Source organism: Balaenoptera borealis (assembly GCF_965194805.1).
Source record: "Balaenoptera borealis genome assembly, chromosome: 16".
NCBI classification, from domain to species: domain Eukaryota; kingdom Metazoa; phylum Chordata; class Mammalia; order Artiodactyla; family Balaenopteridae; genus Balaenoptera; species Balaenoptera borealis.
The window spans coordinates 62,368,784-62,387,097 of record NC_138872.1 but is presented as its reverse complement, the minus strand read 5'-3'; the positions used below and the strand labels follow the sequence as shown (position 1 = coordinate 62,387,097).

The 18,314-nt window shown below is 42.5% G+C and overlaps 1 protein-coding gene across 5 annotated transcripts in view; it reads left to right on the top strand.

Annotated features, from left to right (window-relative positions):
• Positions 1-18,314, top strand: part of PARN (poly(A)-specific ribonuclease) — a 160,596-nt gene that overhangs the window by 34,555 nt on the left and 107,727 nt on the right. For all 5 annotated transcript variants that reach the window (XR_014235425.1, XM_082359280.1, XM_082359279.1 and 2 more), the window contains 2 exons: positions 1,968-2,078; positions 2,383-2,452. Coding sequence is in view for 4 of the 5 variants with exons in the window: in XM_082359280.1 (XP_082215406.1) it covers positions 1,968-2,078; positions 2,383-2,452 (181 nt within the window). In the remaining variant the exon portion in view is untranslated. The remainder of the gene's footprint in view (positions 1-1,967; positions 2,079-2,382; positions 2,453-18,314) is intronic.

Here is an 18,314-nt window from a genome sequence, read left to right as displayed (position 1 = left end):
AGAAGAAAGGTGGAACTGTCCTAGAAACTACGTACATTGTACATTTGTAGATTTTGGCTGAATTAACTTGCTCATGCCCTGGGTTGAATTACTGTTTTCTGGGTAAAGGTGGTCTTCTAATCCTACATCTATTTTACGTGAGTAGGATTGGGTAGCCTGTTCACTGAGACGTTTAGCAATGGAAGCTTCAGGGCTTTTTATTTCCTAATGCTTGGAATTCTCCCTAATCTCGATGTGTCTTTCATTTTTATGGTGCTTTGTTTCAGAGGAGACAAACTTGGTGATTAATTGCAAGGGCTAGAGTGAAAATATGCTTTCTGTCTCAGGAAAGCCCAAGAACTGGGTTTACACATGAGGAAGGAGGGGCCCCAGCCCTTCCTCCTTCAGAGGTGGCTTAGGCACCCAACAGCAGCAGTGAGGAAGACCAAAAAGGGAGGAATGTTTCTTGGGGGCAGAGATGTTTTGCCACGTCTGGCCGTGGCCCCTACCCAGGTATTTGGTGAACCTTCCAGGTGTTACTTCCTTGGTTCCTCTTAGCCTAGTTGTGCTGCTTGATAGCGTAACTCACATTCCCTTAGCTGCAGCCTGCAAACTTCCCGAGACCTTGATAACAGGACTGATGGTTCAGAAATTGACAATGGAAGGTACTAAAGCAGCCAAGGCTACAGTTATTTGCTTCCCTTTCTGGAGTGGTCCAAAAAAGGAATTAAGAAAAGGCTGGGGGGGTTGGTGGAGGGGAGAAAGCCTAGACCTTTTCTCTAACTATATAATGGAAATAATTGATTTTGGAAATATGTGTTTCAGCTGGTGGCAGGGTAGAGGCTATGACTTAGTTGGCTCTCATGTTAAAAGACTTTTTTTTAAGCTTAAAGTCTAATATTTGATACTTACTGAGGTTAAAGAATTCTTGCTTAAAGAGCACTGTATTGACGTAAAAACAATTATAGCCTTTTCATTATTAATTTCCACTCATGCTTTTGATTCTGTTGTAACCTTTTTGATATTCATTTTCAGAATGGTTCTAGGAAATAATTATCTATGAGTTATAGTTTTATCCTATTATTTCCGTATAATATTCTGGTAGAGAGTTTACTCTAAAGCAGCTTTCTCTTCTTAGACCTGATTCTCTCAGCATCTGTGTATATCAGTGTGACCAAAGAGTCATGTTATAAAATGGTCTCTCCTATGAAGTGGCCCCACGTTCCAAGGGCAGCATTACAGCAAGTTCTGATCTATTTTTGGACTTAGAGTTGTGCTTTCATCTTTAGATCTGTAAGCTTGGAGACATAGTAAAGGATAGTATTGAATTGAGCTGCCAATCTTGATTGGAGTCTTTTGCTTTTGGGGAGGGTTACCTGGGGTATTGACAGATAACAATTACAGAGCGTTTACCGTGTACCAAGCACGGTGTAAGAGCTTTACTTATATTAGCTCATTTGATCCTCACAAAAGCCTAATGAGGGAGCTTTGATTATCATCTCCATTCTACCAAAATGGAGTCCCAGAGGGGGAGTGATCTGCCCAAGATCACATAGCAAATAAGTGGTGGAGCAAAGATTCAAACTCAGACAGTGGGACGCCAGAGGCCATGCTGTTAGTCATTACTCTGAAATACCTGTTGCGTCCCAATCAGAAGAGGAATCATTGTCACAGAGCGAGTTATGCATGATTGTAAATAGCACCCACCTGCGTGCAGTTGCGAGGCCTGTGGCTGAGTCTCTGATAATGTAACCGAGGCATTTCTCTAGTCTAGAGCAAAGCCCTTGTTTTCAGTGACTCTGTTATCTCAAGGTCTTGTGTGGAGAGAATTTAGAAATAGATAGCTTTCTTTCTGCCTATTTAGGATGTTTCTGCAGCACAGACTAATGCCATTTGGATTTGGCAGGGCAGTGCACTTACCGGTCTTCATGATTTGTGATGATCTTGGGAAAACTGTTTTGTTTTTTTTTTCTTTTTTTCCTCTTTAGAAAGTGCAGAAGGTTTTCCAAGTTATGACACAGCTTCTGAACAGCTCCACGAGGCAGGCTATGATGCTTATATCACAGGACTGTGTTTCATCTCCATGGCAAACTACCTAGGTACTCACTGTACATGTTTCTGTTAGACACACCGTGGTCCAGAGTGGATCTTCCCTGTCTGCCCTTTCCCTGGGATCCACTCACCCAGTGAGAAGTGAGAGGGTTTTGAGGTTGGAGTGGGAGGAGGGGGAGGATGTTAGGGCGGGGGATGGAGAGTACACGGGGAGAACCATCACCGCTTACCTGTGGTGTACTTGGCCTGGATAAGTACCTTTTACCCTTGCTGAACCATACCATTGATTTAAAGATATTTTTCAGGCTTTGTCTACTTGACTGTATATAATATTCTGCTTTTTTTCATTAGGTTCTTTTCTTAGTCCTCCAAAGATTCATGTGTCTGCCAGATCAAAGCTCATCGAACCTTTTTATAACAAGTAAGTAATCAGGGTCCCAGTCCCCCAGCATTCTCTCACTGTGGAAGAGCCCAGTATCTGGGATGTCTATTAAGGGTGATTGGGAGGTCTAGGGCATTTTTAGATAAGATATTTTTCATCTCTGGTGACTCAGATGTTTTTTGAAAAATAGAAATTGACCTTTTCAAAAATAATTTATTAAATATATTGGCTAAAAAAAAAGAAAGAAAACATTATCGAAGGTGGCACATCTCTTCCAAGACAAAGAACTGGTGGTTTTGGAATTTAAATGACTCACAAGGGAGACTGTGTGTATGTGTCTGTGTACACAGTCAGACCTAACTTACCCCTAACAAGCTTTCTGTGTGAGATTATTATTTATGCTTGCATTATTATCTGATTAAATAATGTTCTTTCTAAGATGATGTTGGTTACACAGATGGCTTTTAAGATAATCTATGGAGAAGTTTTGATTATCATTGCATCCCGAGCCCTCATCTAAATGGATCCAATGAAGTAAAAGCTTGCTCGGATACCTTCATTGTTGGAGGAAGTCATTGTGATTCGGGGAAACGTCTAAGTTCAGAGCATTTCCAAAGAATCTCAGATAGTTATTTCAAAGTGCGGTTTGTGCTTTCTTGGCACAGTTGAGGCTAAAGTTATGGATGTGATCCTCAAGCCGGCCACAGTTTGGCTCCGTGCCAGAGCCCTAAACCTTCGTCTTTACCCCAGCTCTCTTCATAGGGTTGGTTCTAGGAGATTGAGGGCAAGCCAGACAGAACAGGGCAGCCCACATCGATCACTACCACTGAGAGAAAGAACTGTTTCAGTGTTGGGTTGGTTACATCATTTCCTTACATTATATGCAGCACTTTACATTTCCATCAGTGCTGTACCGAGTAAGAATGCTGTCTCCTTCAGAGTCTGTATAAATACCAGTATCACAGTGCTTGTTTGTAGGTGACATGCTGCAGAGACAGATGTTAATTCCAACCATCTGGATTCCTATAGGCTTGGAATTTGTGTAGTCTGAGTTAGTGAATTTTATCATACTGTGGCTTCTTATTTTTTTAATCTTCGTTTTTCTTTTCTGTGGAAGTTCAGAGGTAAATGTGTTTGACTTTTCAAAACATCTTTCAAAGAGGACTGGGTAACAATGTAGTGTATATTGAAAATTAAGTTGAATTTTTCTGCATGGGAAATTAGTTCTGCTAACAGTTGAGTTCTAGCTGTCTATCCAGCTCAAAATAGGTTTTTCTTAGCTCTTAATTCTAATTTTGGGGGTAGTGTTTATCTTTGTAAATCTTAGGAAAGACAGTTATGTCATTGACTATGGAATCTGCAGGTGACACTAAATATTGTTTGGATCGTGGCCTTTCCTTGCATTTTTATGTTTGTTTTTTTTTTAATGTTTATTTTATTTTTGGCTGCGTCGGGTCTTCGCTGTGGCATGCCGGATCTTTCGTTGTGGCGCGTGGGCTCTTCGTTGCGGTGCAGGGGCTCCTATCTAGTTGTGGCATGGGCTCCAGAGCACGTGGGCTCTGTAGCTGTGGCACGCGGGCTCTGTAGTTGTGGCTCACATGCTCAGTAGTTGCAGCACGCGGTCTTAGTTGCCCCGTGGCATGTGGGATCTTAGTTCCCTGACCAGGGATCGAACCCGCGTCCCCCTGCATTGGAAGGCGGATTCTTAACCACTGGACCAACCAGGGAAGTCCTGCATTTTTGTGTTTTTGATGTTAAGTTAGTTGTTTAACAATATTTTCCAACTGGGAGATGTTTACTCATGTTTAAATATTTAAAACAACAATCCTGCTTCTCCATTAAAACCAGCTTCTAATAAAATCAAGTGATGGATACAAACTGGGTTAGATAGGGGCTGTCTCTAGTTTTATCAGTCATCTGTGTGACCAAAATGAAGAGCAGTCAAAATAGGCTTTGATTTAAAAGTTTAAATAAGACTTTATATATTTCTAGATCAATTTGTTATTGCTAATTATGTGCAAGGATATTACTCAGAAGAACTGGGCAGTAAACACATAACTTCACTTTAAATTGGGACTTGTGTCTATTCAGATTATTTTTTGCTGAAACCTAGATGCATATCAAAAATAGTTGAGGATTGAGGAATCCTCCTGTGATATTGCCCTGAAAATTCTTGGCCACTTTGATTTTTTTGCTCTATTTTTCCCCATCTGTAAAGGAAGAATCTTCATCTTCGAAGGGAAAAAAAATTCCAGCAGGATTTGAAGTGCAAAATAAGGACTGTTCTTATTCTATGTTGGAATAGCTTGGTCAAGTACAGCTATCCATTCTTTTTTTTTTTTTTTAACATCTTTATTGGAGTATAATTGCTTTACAGTGTTGTGTTAGTTTCTGCTGTATAACAAAGTGAATCAGCTATACACATACATATATCCCTATATCCCCTCCCTCTTGCATCTCCCTCCCATCCTCCCTATCCCACCCTTCTAGGTGGTCACAAAGCACCGAGCTGAACTCCCTGTGCTATGCAGCTGCTTCCCACTAGCTATCTGTTTTACATTTGGTAGTGTGTCTATGTCAGTGCTACTCTCTCACTTCGTCCCATCTTACCCTTCCCCCTCTCCGTGTCCTCAAGTCCATTCTCTACGTCTGCGTCTTTATTCCTGTCCTGCCCCTAGGTTCTTCAGAACCGTTTTTTTAGATTCCATATATATGTGTTAGCATATGGTATTTGTTTTTCTCTTTCTGACTTACTTCACTCTGTATGACAGACTCTAGGTCCATCCACCTCACTACAAATAACTCAGTTTCATTTCTTTTTATGGCTGAGTAATATTCCATTGTATATATGTGCCATATCTTCTTTATCCATTCATCTGTCGATGGACATTTAGGTTGCTTCCATGTCCTGGCTATTGTAAATAATGCTGCAATGAACATTGTGGTACATGACTCTTTTTGAATTATGGTTTTCTCTGGGTATATGCCCATTAGTGGGATTGCTGGGTCATATGGTAGTTCTATTTTTAGTTTTTTAAGGAACCTCCATACTGTTCTCCATAGTAGCCATCCATTCTTAACCCATTTAGAAAGTGGGAAAAGCAGTTGCTTCTTTTGACATCTCTTTTTGTGTTAATATTGACCTCATTCTTACTTAAATGCAGGTTTCATTTATGACATTAAACCTTGATTTTATTACTTTTCTTCAAGATTGCCCTTGTAGAAAAACATCCAGCATTTGCCATCAATGTTATCTCAAGTGGTTGGTTTTAGAAAAATCTGTAAATTTTTCTGAGGGTTTATTTGTTTTGGCACCAGCCTTTCCTCAATGTCAGCTTAACCAAACATGCATAGCCCTAATATAAATTTGGATGGACATGAGACAGTTACACATGCAAATAATATTTTGTTCTGCTCTCACCAGATTTATGTTTAAAAAGTAGACCTTGAGGGGAGATAAACTCCACCTATTTCTTCATTATTCTAAATTAGCATCTGACTGTGTTAGGTGTGCTTTTTGGGGAAGCTTTACTGAGTCAACTATTGAGAAGATCCCGAGACAGTTGGTGCTTGAGCAGAATGCAGACTGAGTGCAGTACAGGGTGCTTTCTGAGCCCTGTTTGTCCAGGAGAATCTCCCAGCAGGACTTCACATGGTACCATTTGTCTCTTTCACGGCCTTGGCACCTCCCATATTTCTCCCTTCCTTTTTGGACTCAGAATGAAAGTCCTAAGATTGCTGAGCGATGGAAATCAGGGTGAGACCACTGCTGATGATGGGCTGTGTGCACTTTGCTCTTCCTTTATGTCATGGGCTCTCTGCTCAGGAAGTGGTTTACCTTCTTTTATGACCTTGGTCAGTTTTCATCAATGCATGGAAAACCAGACTTAGAGAAGAGCCTTTGGTGAAATCTTTTTAGTCCAGAAGGAGCTAAAAATACTCTCTGCTTTTACTTTTTATTGCACCACAGAAAGCACAAAATCAGGCTTTTGCCTTAACGTTTTATTAACAGCCATCTGTTTCTGCAAGACATCTTGAACTCTTTTGTAGATAACCTTTTCTGAAGGGTTTTGGGGGAAGGTTATTTTCTATTTACCTCAGTTCTTAGAAGGAGGAAGGAAATGAGCACATATCTTATTTTGGCTAATTTCTAGTAGTGGAGTTAAAAAGGAAGAACTGCCTGCACTTTACTGTACAGGATGGCTGCCTGGTGCTTGACACAAGTGTTTTGAATTTGAACAGGAGTCCTGAAGAAATCTGGGTCTTCCTGGGATGACATGCTATATGTTCTATCTAAGCTGTAGGTGAGGAAACAAGCCGTAAGACAATTTGTTTCTTCCTCTGTAAAAACAGGGATGGAACTATTCCCTTCCCATGGAAATTATAAAGGTCGCATGAGATGCAAAAGGATTTTTGATAGTTCCTAGAACTTAGTAGGTGGCTAGCATATATTATTTTCCTTTCTTGAAATACAAGAGAATTTAACACACTGGGAGATTCAAAACAGTAGATGTGGTAGCAGAATGTATTTTATGTTTTTAGTTTCATGATAGAGAAGAAAATTTGTTACCATGCAGATATAAAACTGGAGCAAATGTGAAGTGTCCACTTTTCCTGTACTCACCTTTTAGTGTTTGCTTATGAAAAATCAGATGATGATGAAGTATGTCAGATTGGTACATAATGGGAGCAAGATTGCTTTGATATGGAGCATTTTAAAGAGTTTTGTTATTCAAATGAAGACAGCAATTTATGGAAGGTTGTATAGGTATATAAAACAGTGATAAGTGTAGAGTGGGAGGAATCATTGCAGCACCTGAAATAAAGCACACCGATACTTTCTCCCTTTTCCTCTGTGGAAAACAATCATGTTCCAGCAGCAGGTTTTTTTCTTACAATCCGCATGTGCTTCGTATTTAACATCAGAGAGATTTTAAACTGAAGGATTGTAGGAAAACAGAATACTTAAGATCTGCGCTGAACCTCCTTTCTTTCACTGGTACTGGACAGACCCATGCTTATTTGCCTCATTTACCAGCAGCTGCCCTTCGCCAGGCGACCCACGTGTCCAGAAGTGTAGACCCTGCTTGTCTCCCACGAGAGCGGTGCCCGACCCCCTGCAGGGAGGCCCTCACCTCACCTTCTCGTGTCCTGCCTGCCCCTCCTCATACAGAGGAGCAGAAGGTACTGGAGCCACAAGAGGGCAAAAGGCTATATAATCTGTCCTGGTTCCCAGCAGTTGCCGTTGGGTTTTAGCATCCTGGGTGATGGAGCAAATGTGTCTTTACTGAGATCCTGTTCAGCCTGGTTATCAATAAAGTCTATTGTTTTAAGTGTTACAGTAATTCCCCCCATGAGACTTCCAATTTCCCAACATAAGCAAGAGTTACAACACAGTTTGTGCTGTTGGGAAGCCTAGCTGTGAGTGTCACAGTGCACCACATAATTGGTTTCTATTTGCATTTCACATGTTAAAATCATTTGATTAATTTCTACAGTAGAACTGCTTCACTTCAGGGTATCATGTAGTAGAGAGCAGTTGTGGTCTCTGGGGTCAGGTACCTGGATTTGAATCCCAGCCCCACTCCTTAGACCTGGGCCCCCTTGGGCAAGTTACCCTCCCCGTGCCTCAGCTTCCTCATCTGGAGTTGAGAACATTGGTACCCATTTGATAGGTGTGCTGTCAGGGTGACATGGGAGAATGTTTGTAAAATGCACAGTGCCTGGCATGTCGTGGGCCTCAGTCAGCTTGTCACTGCTGTGGGGACGTTTATACTTTGAAGACCTGCTTCTTTGACCAAGTGCTGGGAGCTTTTTGTTTTTATAGAAAATACCATATAATCGTGCCTTTAGTACTGTACACCCCCCTATAAGTAGGGCTTTGTATTCAATTATGAGCCTTGATCAGAAAAGGGAGGGAGGGGAGGAAAAAGCATGCTTGTAACTAAATGGTGCTCAGGGAGAAGATTTGCATGCGCATCTTTTTTGCTTGTTATTTTCCCCCCGAGGCATATGGTCATATCCCAATCTTTGTGCTGGGTAGCATTTTCAGTTGTAGAATTTTACTGGGAGAGGAAAGTAAAGAAATAACATTTGTAAGTGACCCTCTGAAAGCTCTTTCTTTTTTATTTTTTTAAACAGCTTTATTGGGATATAAATTCACATACCCTACAATTCACCCATTTAAAGTGTACAATTCAGTGGTTTTGGGTACATGACATTATGCATTTTCTAAAATTATGGTAAAATACATGTAACATACAATTTGCCATTTTAACCATTTTTTAGTGTACAATTCAGTGGCATTAATTACATGCACAGTGCTGTGCAACCATCACCACTATCTATTTCCAGAACTTTTTCCTCACCCCAAACAAACTCCATAACCATCAGGCAGTAACTCCCCATTCCCTTTCCCCTAAGCCCTAGGTAAACCTCTCATCTACTTTTCTGTCTCTATAAATTTGTCCCTTTGTGAGCTGTTTCTTCTTGAGCAACTCATTGCTTCGGTGAGATCTTAATCTATTAAAACGATTGCTATTTTGCAAACACCTGGAGGATTTTTCTTTTCTATTTGCGTTGCTGTTTTGGGGAGCGGTGCCACACCCTCCGTAAGGTTTGCTCACAGGCAAGGCAGCAGGGGCCTCAGTGGGGGCCGCCTGGGTTCTCATTACGTCGCCTTCTGAAGCCGGGTCTGCTTCTGTGAAGTGGGGGTAGTAAACATCCACCTTGGGGGGCCGCCCCGAGGCTGCAGAGCCCCGTCGGTCAGGCTGCTGGCGTAAGACATGGCGTGGAGCGGTTGTGCTGAGTGCAGCTGTGACCGTCACCACAGTGAACTTCCAAGAAGATAACGTGAATCTCGTTTTTCCCGGTACTGGGGACAGTGGTAGATAAACAGAGCGGGCTGTATGGACTTACCTCAGATCCTTGGGTGACAGTCTCTCTGTGTTGACAGGAGGAAAGAGGCAGAAGTGTGTGGTGCCAGTAAAATCTTTTTTTATAGAGAACAGTGACCTAGAAGTCCTCTTAAGAAAGCACTTCATAACTGTTTTCGTATCTTGCTTAAAAAGGTCTTGCAGCGAGGCTGGGTTGTGAATGAGAAGAGAGCACGTCTCTGTGTGTTGGTCACACTCGTGTGCGCTGAGCCTCAGGGTGCTGGTGAGGCTGTGTGACTGGGGAGCAGCAGAGTGAAGCGGACACCTCCTGCATTCGTCTGCCACCAGGAGCATTTGTGTTGAGCACGTCCTTTTCCCCCGGAGCCCCCAGTCATGCCAGAGCGAGGAGGTCAGGGGAGGCAGAACGGAGGCAAATAATAGTGCTGATTATGGGACCCTTCCTTTCCGATGGGCTGGCTTTCCCAAGAACTCGGTATTAGCTGTCCTTTAATTTTATGTTAATGGTGCTTGAATACAGGAGCAATGTCCTCTGTCCCCTCGGTTCTACCAAAAATGGGTCTCCAACCAGGGATAGGGAACATAGCTCATCACTCGTCCTAAACCAGTTAGAACTGTTGTGGATGCTGCTGCTTTTTTTTAAAAAAAAATGTATTATCCCATTGCTTCTATCTAACTGCCTATACTATCTATCTATCTATTTACTATTTTTGGCTGTGTTGGGTCTTCATTGCTGCACGCGGGCTTTCTCAAGTTGCGGTGAGCGGGGCCTACTCTTCGTTTCAGTGCGCCGGCTTCTGATTGCGGCGGCTTCTCTTGTTGTGGAACACTGGCTCTAGGCATGTGGGCTTCAGTAGTTGTGGCACGTGGGCTCAGTAGTTGTGGCTCGCGGGCTCTAGAGTGCATGCTCAGTAGTTGTGGCTCATGGGCTTAGTTGCTCCGCAGCATGTGGGATCTTCCTGGACCAGGGCTCGAACCCGTGTCCCCTGCATTGGCAGGCGGATTCTTAACCACTGCGCCACCAGGGAAGTCCCTGGACGCTGCTTCTTAATTATTAAGAGTCTAGGGAGTAAGCCTTTTAATAGAAGCGGAGTCCTTTCTCAACCTCTTCCAAATTGTGCAAATTTTGGAGTCAGGCGCCATGAAGAGTAAAAATCACACTATTACGAACGCTTAGAGCAGCCTCCCAGATTCTGGAAGACTTGAAGCCAATTGCTCCCTAGTTTACCGAATGTATTTTTCCCTGGTACACAGGATGTATTTTATCCTCCTATCCCTTAACCAAAGCCCTTTATTTTGCCCCAACTCATGTTCATTTTACTTTGGGTTTCCCAAATTACTAGGATGGAAAGAATCTCCAAGGATTGGCTTGGTTTGATTGCCCTGAAAGTTAGTACACTGATTTTCATAAAGGTGAAAGACAAGGCAAGTCTAGGGCACATTATAATATCCTGAAGCCTTTAATGTGGGGCTTTTCAATACTGGGAACTTAGTGCTTGTTTCCAAACTAGTTGTTGACTTCTCCATGGAAGGGGGTGCTTGCCTCAAGCTGATTTTGCCTTATCTAATTTCTACCTTGCAATCTTGTTTGCCAAAAGATTTATCAGGCAAGCTGCTACCATGGCTTTGTCAAAAGGCTACTTTTTAGAGAAACCTTAAAGGGCACCCACTCCACATACCTCTACTTGGCATGCCAGCCCTGTGGGCCCCCAGGGGCTGTCCACATGTGGGCCCGTTCTAGCCTTGTATTTGCTCTGGTTGCTTTAAAGTACATGTCCCTCTGGCTTAATAACTTGTTTATCGTAATGATAAACAAGTAATTTGTTGAGGTTAAAAAAATCAATCCCTGGATATTTGTTTAAACAGCTTGCCTCCTCCATAGCAGGATATCATGTTAGTTTCCTATGATTCCTATAACAAATCATTGCAAGCTTGGTAGGTGCCTTAAAACAACAGAATTTATTCTTTCACAGTTCTGGAGGCCAGAAGTTTGAAATCAAGATATAGGTACAGCTGTGCTCCTTCCAGAGGCTCTGTCTCTCTAGCATCTGGTGACTGCTGGCCCTCCTTGGCTTGCGGCCGCATCACTCCAATCTCTGCCTCCATTGTCCCATTGCCTCCCCCTCTTTGTGTGTCCTGTCTCCCTCTACCTTTCTCTTATAAGAACAGTTGTGATGGCGTTTAGGGTCCACTTCGATAGTTCAGGGTATGTCCTCATTTTAAGGTCCTTAACCTAATTTCTAGTTATATCTGCTAAGATCCTTTGTCCAAGTGAGGCAGTGTTCACAGGTTCTGGGAATTAGAATGTGGATATATCATTTTGGAGGCCCACTGAATAGACATGTTGGTAGTGAAGTCAGCATTCTTAGGTATTCCTTGCCTTGCTTTGGCCCTGGCTATGAACAAGTAGGTAATAGTTATTTCCAAGACTATTTAACAGTTAATTTATAAGATTCAAGGGTTAGCAGTGAGGGACTTCCCTGCTGGCGCAGTGGATAAGACTCCACGCTCCCAATGCTGGCGGCCTGGGTTCGATCTCTGGTCAGGGAACTAGATCCCACATGCATGCCACAACTAAGAGTTGACATGCCGCAACTAAGGAGGCAGGGAGCTGCAACAAAGGAGCCTGACTGCCGCAACCAAGACCTGGTGCAACCAAATAAATGAATAAATAAATATTTTTTAAAAAAGGGTTAGCTGTACTCTAAGAAATTTAGACTAGCTACCAAATATCTTCTCCAATGAACATCTTCCACGGTTCAGAGGATTTCACCCGCATTGACTGTAATTTCTGACAGCAGCCCTGAGGGGGTAGGTAATAGTGTCCCCATTTGAGAGCTGAGGCCATCTGCTGAGGGCCCCAGAAATCGCAGAGTCAGGGATAACCCAAGTTTGTCCGCAGCTGGGAATGGATTCTTCCTCCACAGCAGCAGTCTCTAAAAGACACAGTTCTACAGTTAGTGGCACATTTTCTTAAGAGATAACGCTAGTATCTTTGAAAGATTTCTTTCTCTCTGTGTTTGGCTTGAGCAGTGATTCTAAAAGACGTTGACTTTGACCCTTGGATTGTGGGGGACTGGTTTCCTCTGACATTTTACAATCTGCTGTTTTATAGGCCCTGCAGACGTTGCCTTTGTACAAGGTTTAGTTTAACACTTTTATTTGATGTAATTTGATATGGTTCATTTGATGGAGACTGTTTACATGAGCTGCTGGTTTTCTTTCTTTCTTTCTTCTTTCTTTCCCCCCTCCTTGTTGCTTGCGTTATTTCTCTGCTTGAGAAGGGGCATGAGTTGGCTTCGGGACAAATGTCGGGTAATGCTGTATTTGTCAAAACATAAAGTGGCTAGATGGAAATTGCACGCGCCCCACCCCCTGCGTGAAATGGAAATACCTGGTGCCCCAGTAACGCTCCTGTAGCCAGCGGTTGCCCTCTTATTTTACACGAGGGCTTTAGTGAGCAAAACAAATGAGCTTATTCTGTGAGAGACGTCTGCATGCTTCCTACCCTGGATGATAAAATTAGTTTTTTATAGCGCATAAATATGTATAATGATGAGCCGTTGCATACAAGGTTCTTATGAAGTGCTTTTACTGCTGTGCCCTGAAGGAAATACCAAGACCATTTGCAAGTACAGTAGAGCTGGCCGTCGTTAAAGGTTTCAATTTTCCTTTGGAAGGCTTGGGACTTGGGGTGAGGTACAAATTAATTCACTGCTCAAATTGTGTTGAGATTAGATTTTACTCGACATTTCTGTATTCCAGTCTTTAATGGTATAAGAGGAGTGCAGTTTTACTTGGAAATGTCTTTTTTTTTGAGGTAAAGCTTTTTAGGAAGAGAAGTGTAGTCTTAATGAAAGCAGATGAGCAAATGCAAATTTTTACTCATTTATTGAAATACTGAGTCTCTAGATGGAAGAATGAGAAGCTTGGAGGCTGGAGGATTTTCCTTTTGCTCGGGCAAGACACCAGAATAAACACTGTTCTCCTTTAGGAAGACATGCCGTAACATCAGACGTCCTTCTAGATCATTCAGGCCTGTGTGTATGTGTACAAATCTGACCTGCATAAAATAAGCATTCAGACACCTCAGTGTCTCGCTCAACCCTGAGATGTGCTGATGCACTGGCTTTCCTGATGGTGATCATGGTGTGTGGGGGCAGGTGTGACTGGAAGGCCCGATGCCCAGGTAGCCCAGATAGCAGCTCTTTCTGCACTGCAAACATGGGAAGGTTGTCCTTTTGACCTGTGGCTGTATGGCTCTCTTCTCTGCTCGGTCATCCTGGTTGCCTTCCTCAGTCTACCCAAAGCTCTTCTCAGACAGCAACATCATTTCTTGTATCTGGACTCTGCCCCATCACACAAAGCTATAATTTAATCAGATCTTAAAGCATTACCAAAAAACCCCATGGACAGCAGGCTCACTGTTTCACATGGAGGCTTTGGAAGTAGCTCAGGTTAAAGCCCGGTGGGAGTGGGTACCCAGCAGAGAGAAGGCAGGAGACTTTAGTGTAGGGCTTGTAGTGGGAAGCTTTGGGTCTGAGTCTGTCTCTGCTCCCATGATGGCCAAGGGTGAGCCACTGGACTTGGGAAAACCTGCTTCCTCATACCTTGTATGACAGGACTGATGCCTGCCTGTCCTCCAGACTCCAGAGGATCAAACGAGGCTGAATGTGCCATAATAAATACTGTTATTTTAGTCAGGGACTTTGTCCTTTAAAAAAGTAATATATATTTTTCCTGACTGAAACACAAATTACCCACTCGTAATTCCACCAGCCAAAAAGAAAAAAAAAAAAAAAAAAAAAAAAGCTGTCATTTTAGTGTATTTCCTACTAGTGTGTTTTCTATCTCTATTTCATTTATTAATTGAGTTGTACTATTTATATAATTTTGTAACTTAAAAAAATACAGTAAAGGATTGTACAAAAGACAGTAAAACTAGTGGTTAGCAGCATCATGTCACTGGCCTTCAGTGGTTTGTCAGGTGGATATATCATTGTCCACTTATAACCTAACCTTTGTGTTGGGCCTTTTGTCAGATGCACGTCCACTGCACTGCACTGGGCATTACTGGTTTTTCTGCCAGTTGCTTCTTAAAGTGGCCCTCAGTGCACCTCACTGATTCACTGTCTTTCTCTGCCATCAGTTAACAGCATTGGAAAGCATGCTGCTGCAGGAGCAAAATTAAGTATTTTGTTTCACTTCTGAATAGAATTATTGGCTTTACACATAGACTCGGTCATGCAGAATTTTAACAAGCTGTAATGATCTTTTCGATTCCCCGAGGATTGAGCCTACGTGCAAAGTATTCCTGATTGACCTTCAGGACTTCCTGTGTGCATTTTTTTTTTTTAATTTTATTTATTTATTTATTTATTTATTTATTTATGGCTGTGTTGGGTCTTCGTTTCTGTGCGAGGGCTTTCTCTAGTTGCGGCGAGCGGGGGCCACTCTTCATCGCGGTGCGCGGGCCTCTCACTATCGCGGCCTCTCTTGTTGCGGAGCACAGGCTCCAGACGCGCAGGCTCAGCAATTGTGGCTCACGGGCCTAGTCGCTCCGCGGCATGTGGGATCTTCCCAGACCAGGGCTCGAACCCGTGTCCCCTGCATTGGCAGGCAGATTCTCAACTACTGCACCACCAGGGAAGCCCATGCATTTTTTTTTGCAAAGGATATATCCAGCCATTTCTTTTCCATAGCACTTTATTTATTTATTTATGCCCCACGGCATGCAAGATCTTAGTTCCCCGGATCGAATCTGCACCCCCCCTGCAGTGGAAGCACGGAGTCTTAACCACTGGACCGCCAGGGAAGTACCCCTGTGTGCATTTTTGAATATCACCTTTGCCCTTTTTGCTTCCTTGAGCACAGCTGCATAAAATGGGTTAATACTGGCACTGTTTTGCAATCCTTTTTTATTCACTGGACAACTAGGGAATGGTTCAGATAAGCCATAGTCCAAGGCAAGCTATTGTGTCATCAAAGAATAACGTTTGATCTTAGTGTACTTCTTTTGAGCTGCTCAGTGTGTTTTGTGGTTGCCAGAATCTGGCTCTGAAACTTGTTGGTAAGGTCGGAGAATTTTGATAAGGTTGGAGACATCTGATTCTTTGTATGTATGTGAGTGTTCCTCCTTCCAATGTTGGCCAGCCTTGGGTGCTGCTTTAGTGGTTAAAGTTTGTGATGCTGGAGGTGCTGATTTGTGGCCAAGTCACAGAAAGGGTTGGACTTTTGCCAGTGAGTTGCCAAGAGAGTAGTTTAAGTAATCTTTTTTTTTTTTTTTTACTTTCTTCTTAAAAATGAGAAAAACAGCTGTCAGCAATAATTTTCCCCAATTTATCTCTTGCAGAGAACCTAGTTGCATGCCACAGTTCAGCTCCTGGTTTCCGGGAGTGGTGGAAGCCTTATGTTATTGCTTCCTGGATTTCGAGGTAGTCCTTGGTGTTTGTTGTAATCGTTTTGTGTTTTTCTAAGCCAAAATGATTTACTGTAAACAAATCATTAAGACTAATACTTTTTTGGACAAGTTGACACAAGTCATTATTATCCAGCTGACCAGTGAATCATCACGAATGGCAATTAACACAGCCTTGAACATACTCTTTTTCTGTGAACCCAGTGATTTTCAGTTCCCAGATTCTGAGTCAGTAGGGCTTAGGTGGGGCCTAGGAATTTACATTTCTGTCCAGATGCCGATCTGGGGACTAGGGAAGCACATTTTGATAAGTGCTCAAGGTTCTAGGCTCCTGAGGAGCTTTATGTCTGAAATGAAATTCTTCTGTGACTACGGGCCTTCTTACACAGTCTAGGTCACAGTGTCATATCGCCCTGGTCAGCAAAGAATGTTAGCAGATGGCTTTTCATGAGTGCCATGCAGCATATGGGCAGCAGAGGTGGGTAGCTGTTTGGGACATAAAGCCATTGTACACAGCCTATTCTGTGTAGCCTATTAAAGAGGCTGAGCTGAATTCACCCAGCCTGCTGAGTGAATGACCCCGAGTGTGCTGTGTTCTACCCTTGGATCTTTCTAGACATGTTTGAAAGCCGAGATAAACAACATTACCAGTATTATCATAGAACATTAAAAAACTGACAAATGGGCTTCCGTGGTGGCGCAGTGGTTGAGAGTCTGCCTGCCAGTGCAGGGGACGCGGGTTCGAGCCCTGGTCTGGGAAGATCCCACATGCCGCGGAGCAACTCGGCCCGTGAGCCACAATTACTGAGCCTGCGCGTCTGGAGCCTGTGCTCGGCAACGAGAGGCCGCGATGGTGAGAGGCCCGCGCACCGCGATGAGGAGTGGCCCCTGCTTGCCGCAACTGGAGGGAGCCCTCGCACAGAAACGAAGACCCAACACAGCCATACATACATACATAAATAAAAAGAATGTAAGCAGACAAGAATAGCATTAAAAAAAAAAATAATAATAATGTCTTCCCTGCAGAATACAGTACCCCAAAACTGTTGCTTCTCCTATAAAAAAAAAACAAAACAAAACTGACAAATGCCAAAAAGAGTAAAATTTGTGTTACAGCATCTAGAATGTGAACTTGAGTCATGTAGTTTACCAGGATAGAATCCTGGTGTAAAATTGGCCCTTGTATCAAATGGGGATTTTAATTTTAGTCTTTGACAGAGTTCGTGTCAGTCCTTTGGAGAATAAGTGCTAAAATAACGTTTCACCAGGAAACTTGCAGGAACGTGGCAAGGGCCCCACACAGCCTTGAGTGTCTTTACCAAATTACAGCCGTCTTGAATCATCACTGAAATAGAAATAACGTTTCATGCAAGCCTTGGTCCGAATGTGTTTTTGATATCTGCAGATGAAAGGCCTCTTGAAAGAGACTGTTTTTCAATACAATCACAGGGAAGGAACACCCTTTCATGTGTTTATCAGCATTTCTGCTTGCCTAGTGCATTTCCTCATATGTTAAAATGAAAACTGTCCAGTCAGATGATCTACACGTGAGGTATTTTATCAAATCACTCTAGGGAGTCAGTGTAGGCCTTTTGACAGCCAGTTTGTATGAGGCATGCATGCAATGAAATGTTTTAATTTTCCCTCAGAAGGGCAGGGGTGCTACCAGAGCAGTGGCTTGCAAACCGTCTGACCTAAGGGGGCAGGGAGGCCCTGGCGAGTTTACTTTGGTTCTGTTCCACAGACGCTCAGCTACAGTTTTAGAATTGGTTTCCCAATTGTATGGGGTGCAGTCTGCCAAGTCACACACAGAATTGGTTTTCGTGTTCTTCCAGGGTTTGGGACGATTCACTTCTCAATAAAGCCCAGGCATGAAGGTGGAGGCATAGGGAATGAGTGAGAAGGGCTAGTAATATAATTCATCTGAAATTTGAAAGGGGTTTCTATTTAGTTAAAGTATTGAGTAAGCATACAAGGTAGTGTAGGATTAACTAACTTAAAAAAATCTTTTTGAGTGTTTTCACTGAGAATAAATTTTTACTTAGTTTAAGCAGAAATGATACTTAAAATCCAGATGAAATATTAGAGAACAAATAGCCAGTATAATACTTGACAAAAGATATCTTAAAAAAATTCTTTTTAAAATATTTGCATGGTGAGAGAATTGGGAAAGTCTGCTTTTCAACTGTCATCCTTGTTTGTATTTATAGGACAGTAGGTTTTCTAAACTCGTTGAGGCCACATGATCTTAGGAGGAAAACAGTATTTTAAAAAGAAATAAAGCAATGGAAGACTCAACCTTGTGATTTCACTTTGTATTCGTCTCCCCCACAGCAGGTGAGGTAGTGCATAGGGTACACAAGATTTATTCTACTAGCATTTTCAGTTGGACTTTCTCTAAGAAAATCTCTGGTTATTTCCCCTGGGCCTCTTGGTTCTGGTAGCCTCTATTTTCTTTCTTTCTTTTTTTTTTTTAAATTTATTTTTTATTGAAGTATAGTTGAATTACAATGTGTTAATTACTGCTGTACAGCAGAGTGACTCGGTTATACATACATACATTCTTTTTCATTTTCTTTTCCATTATGGT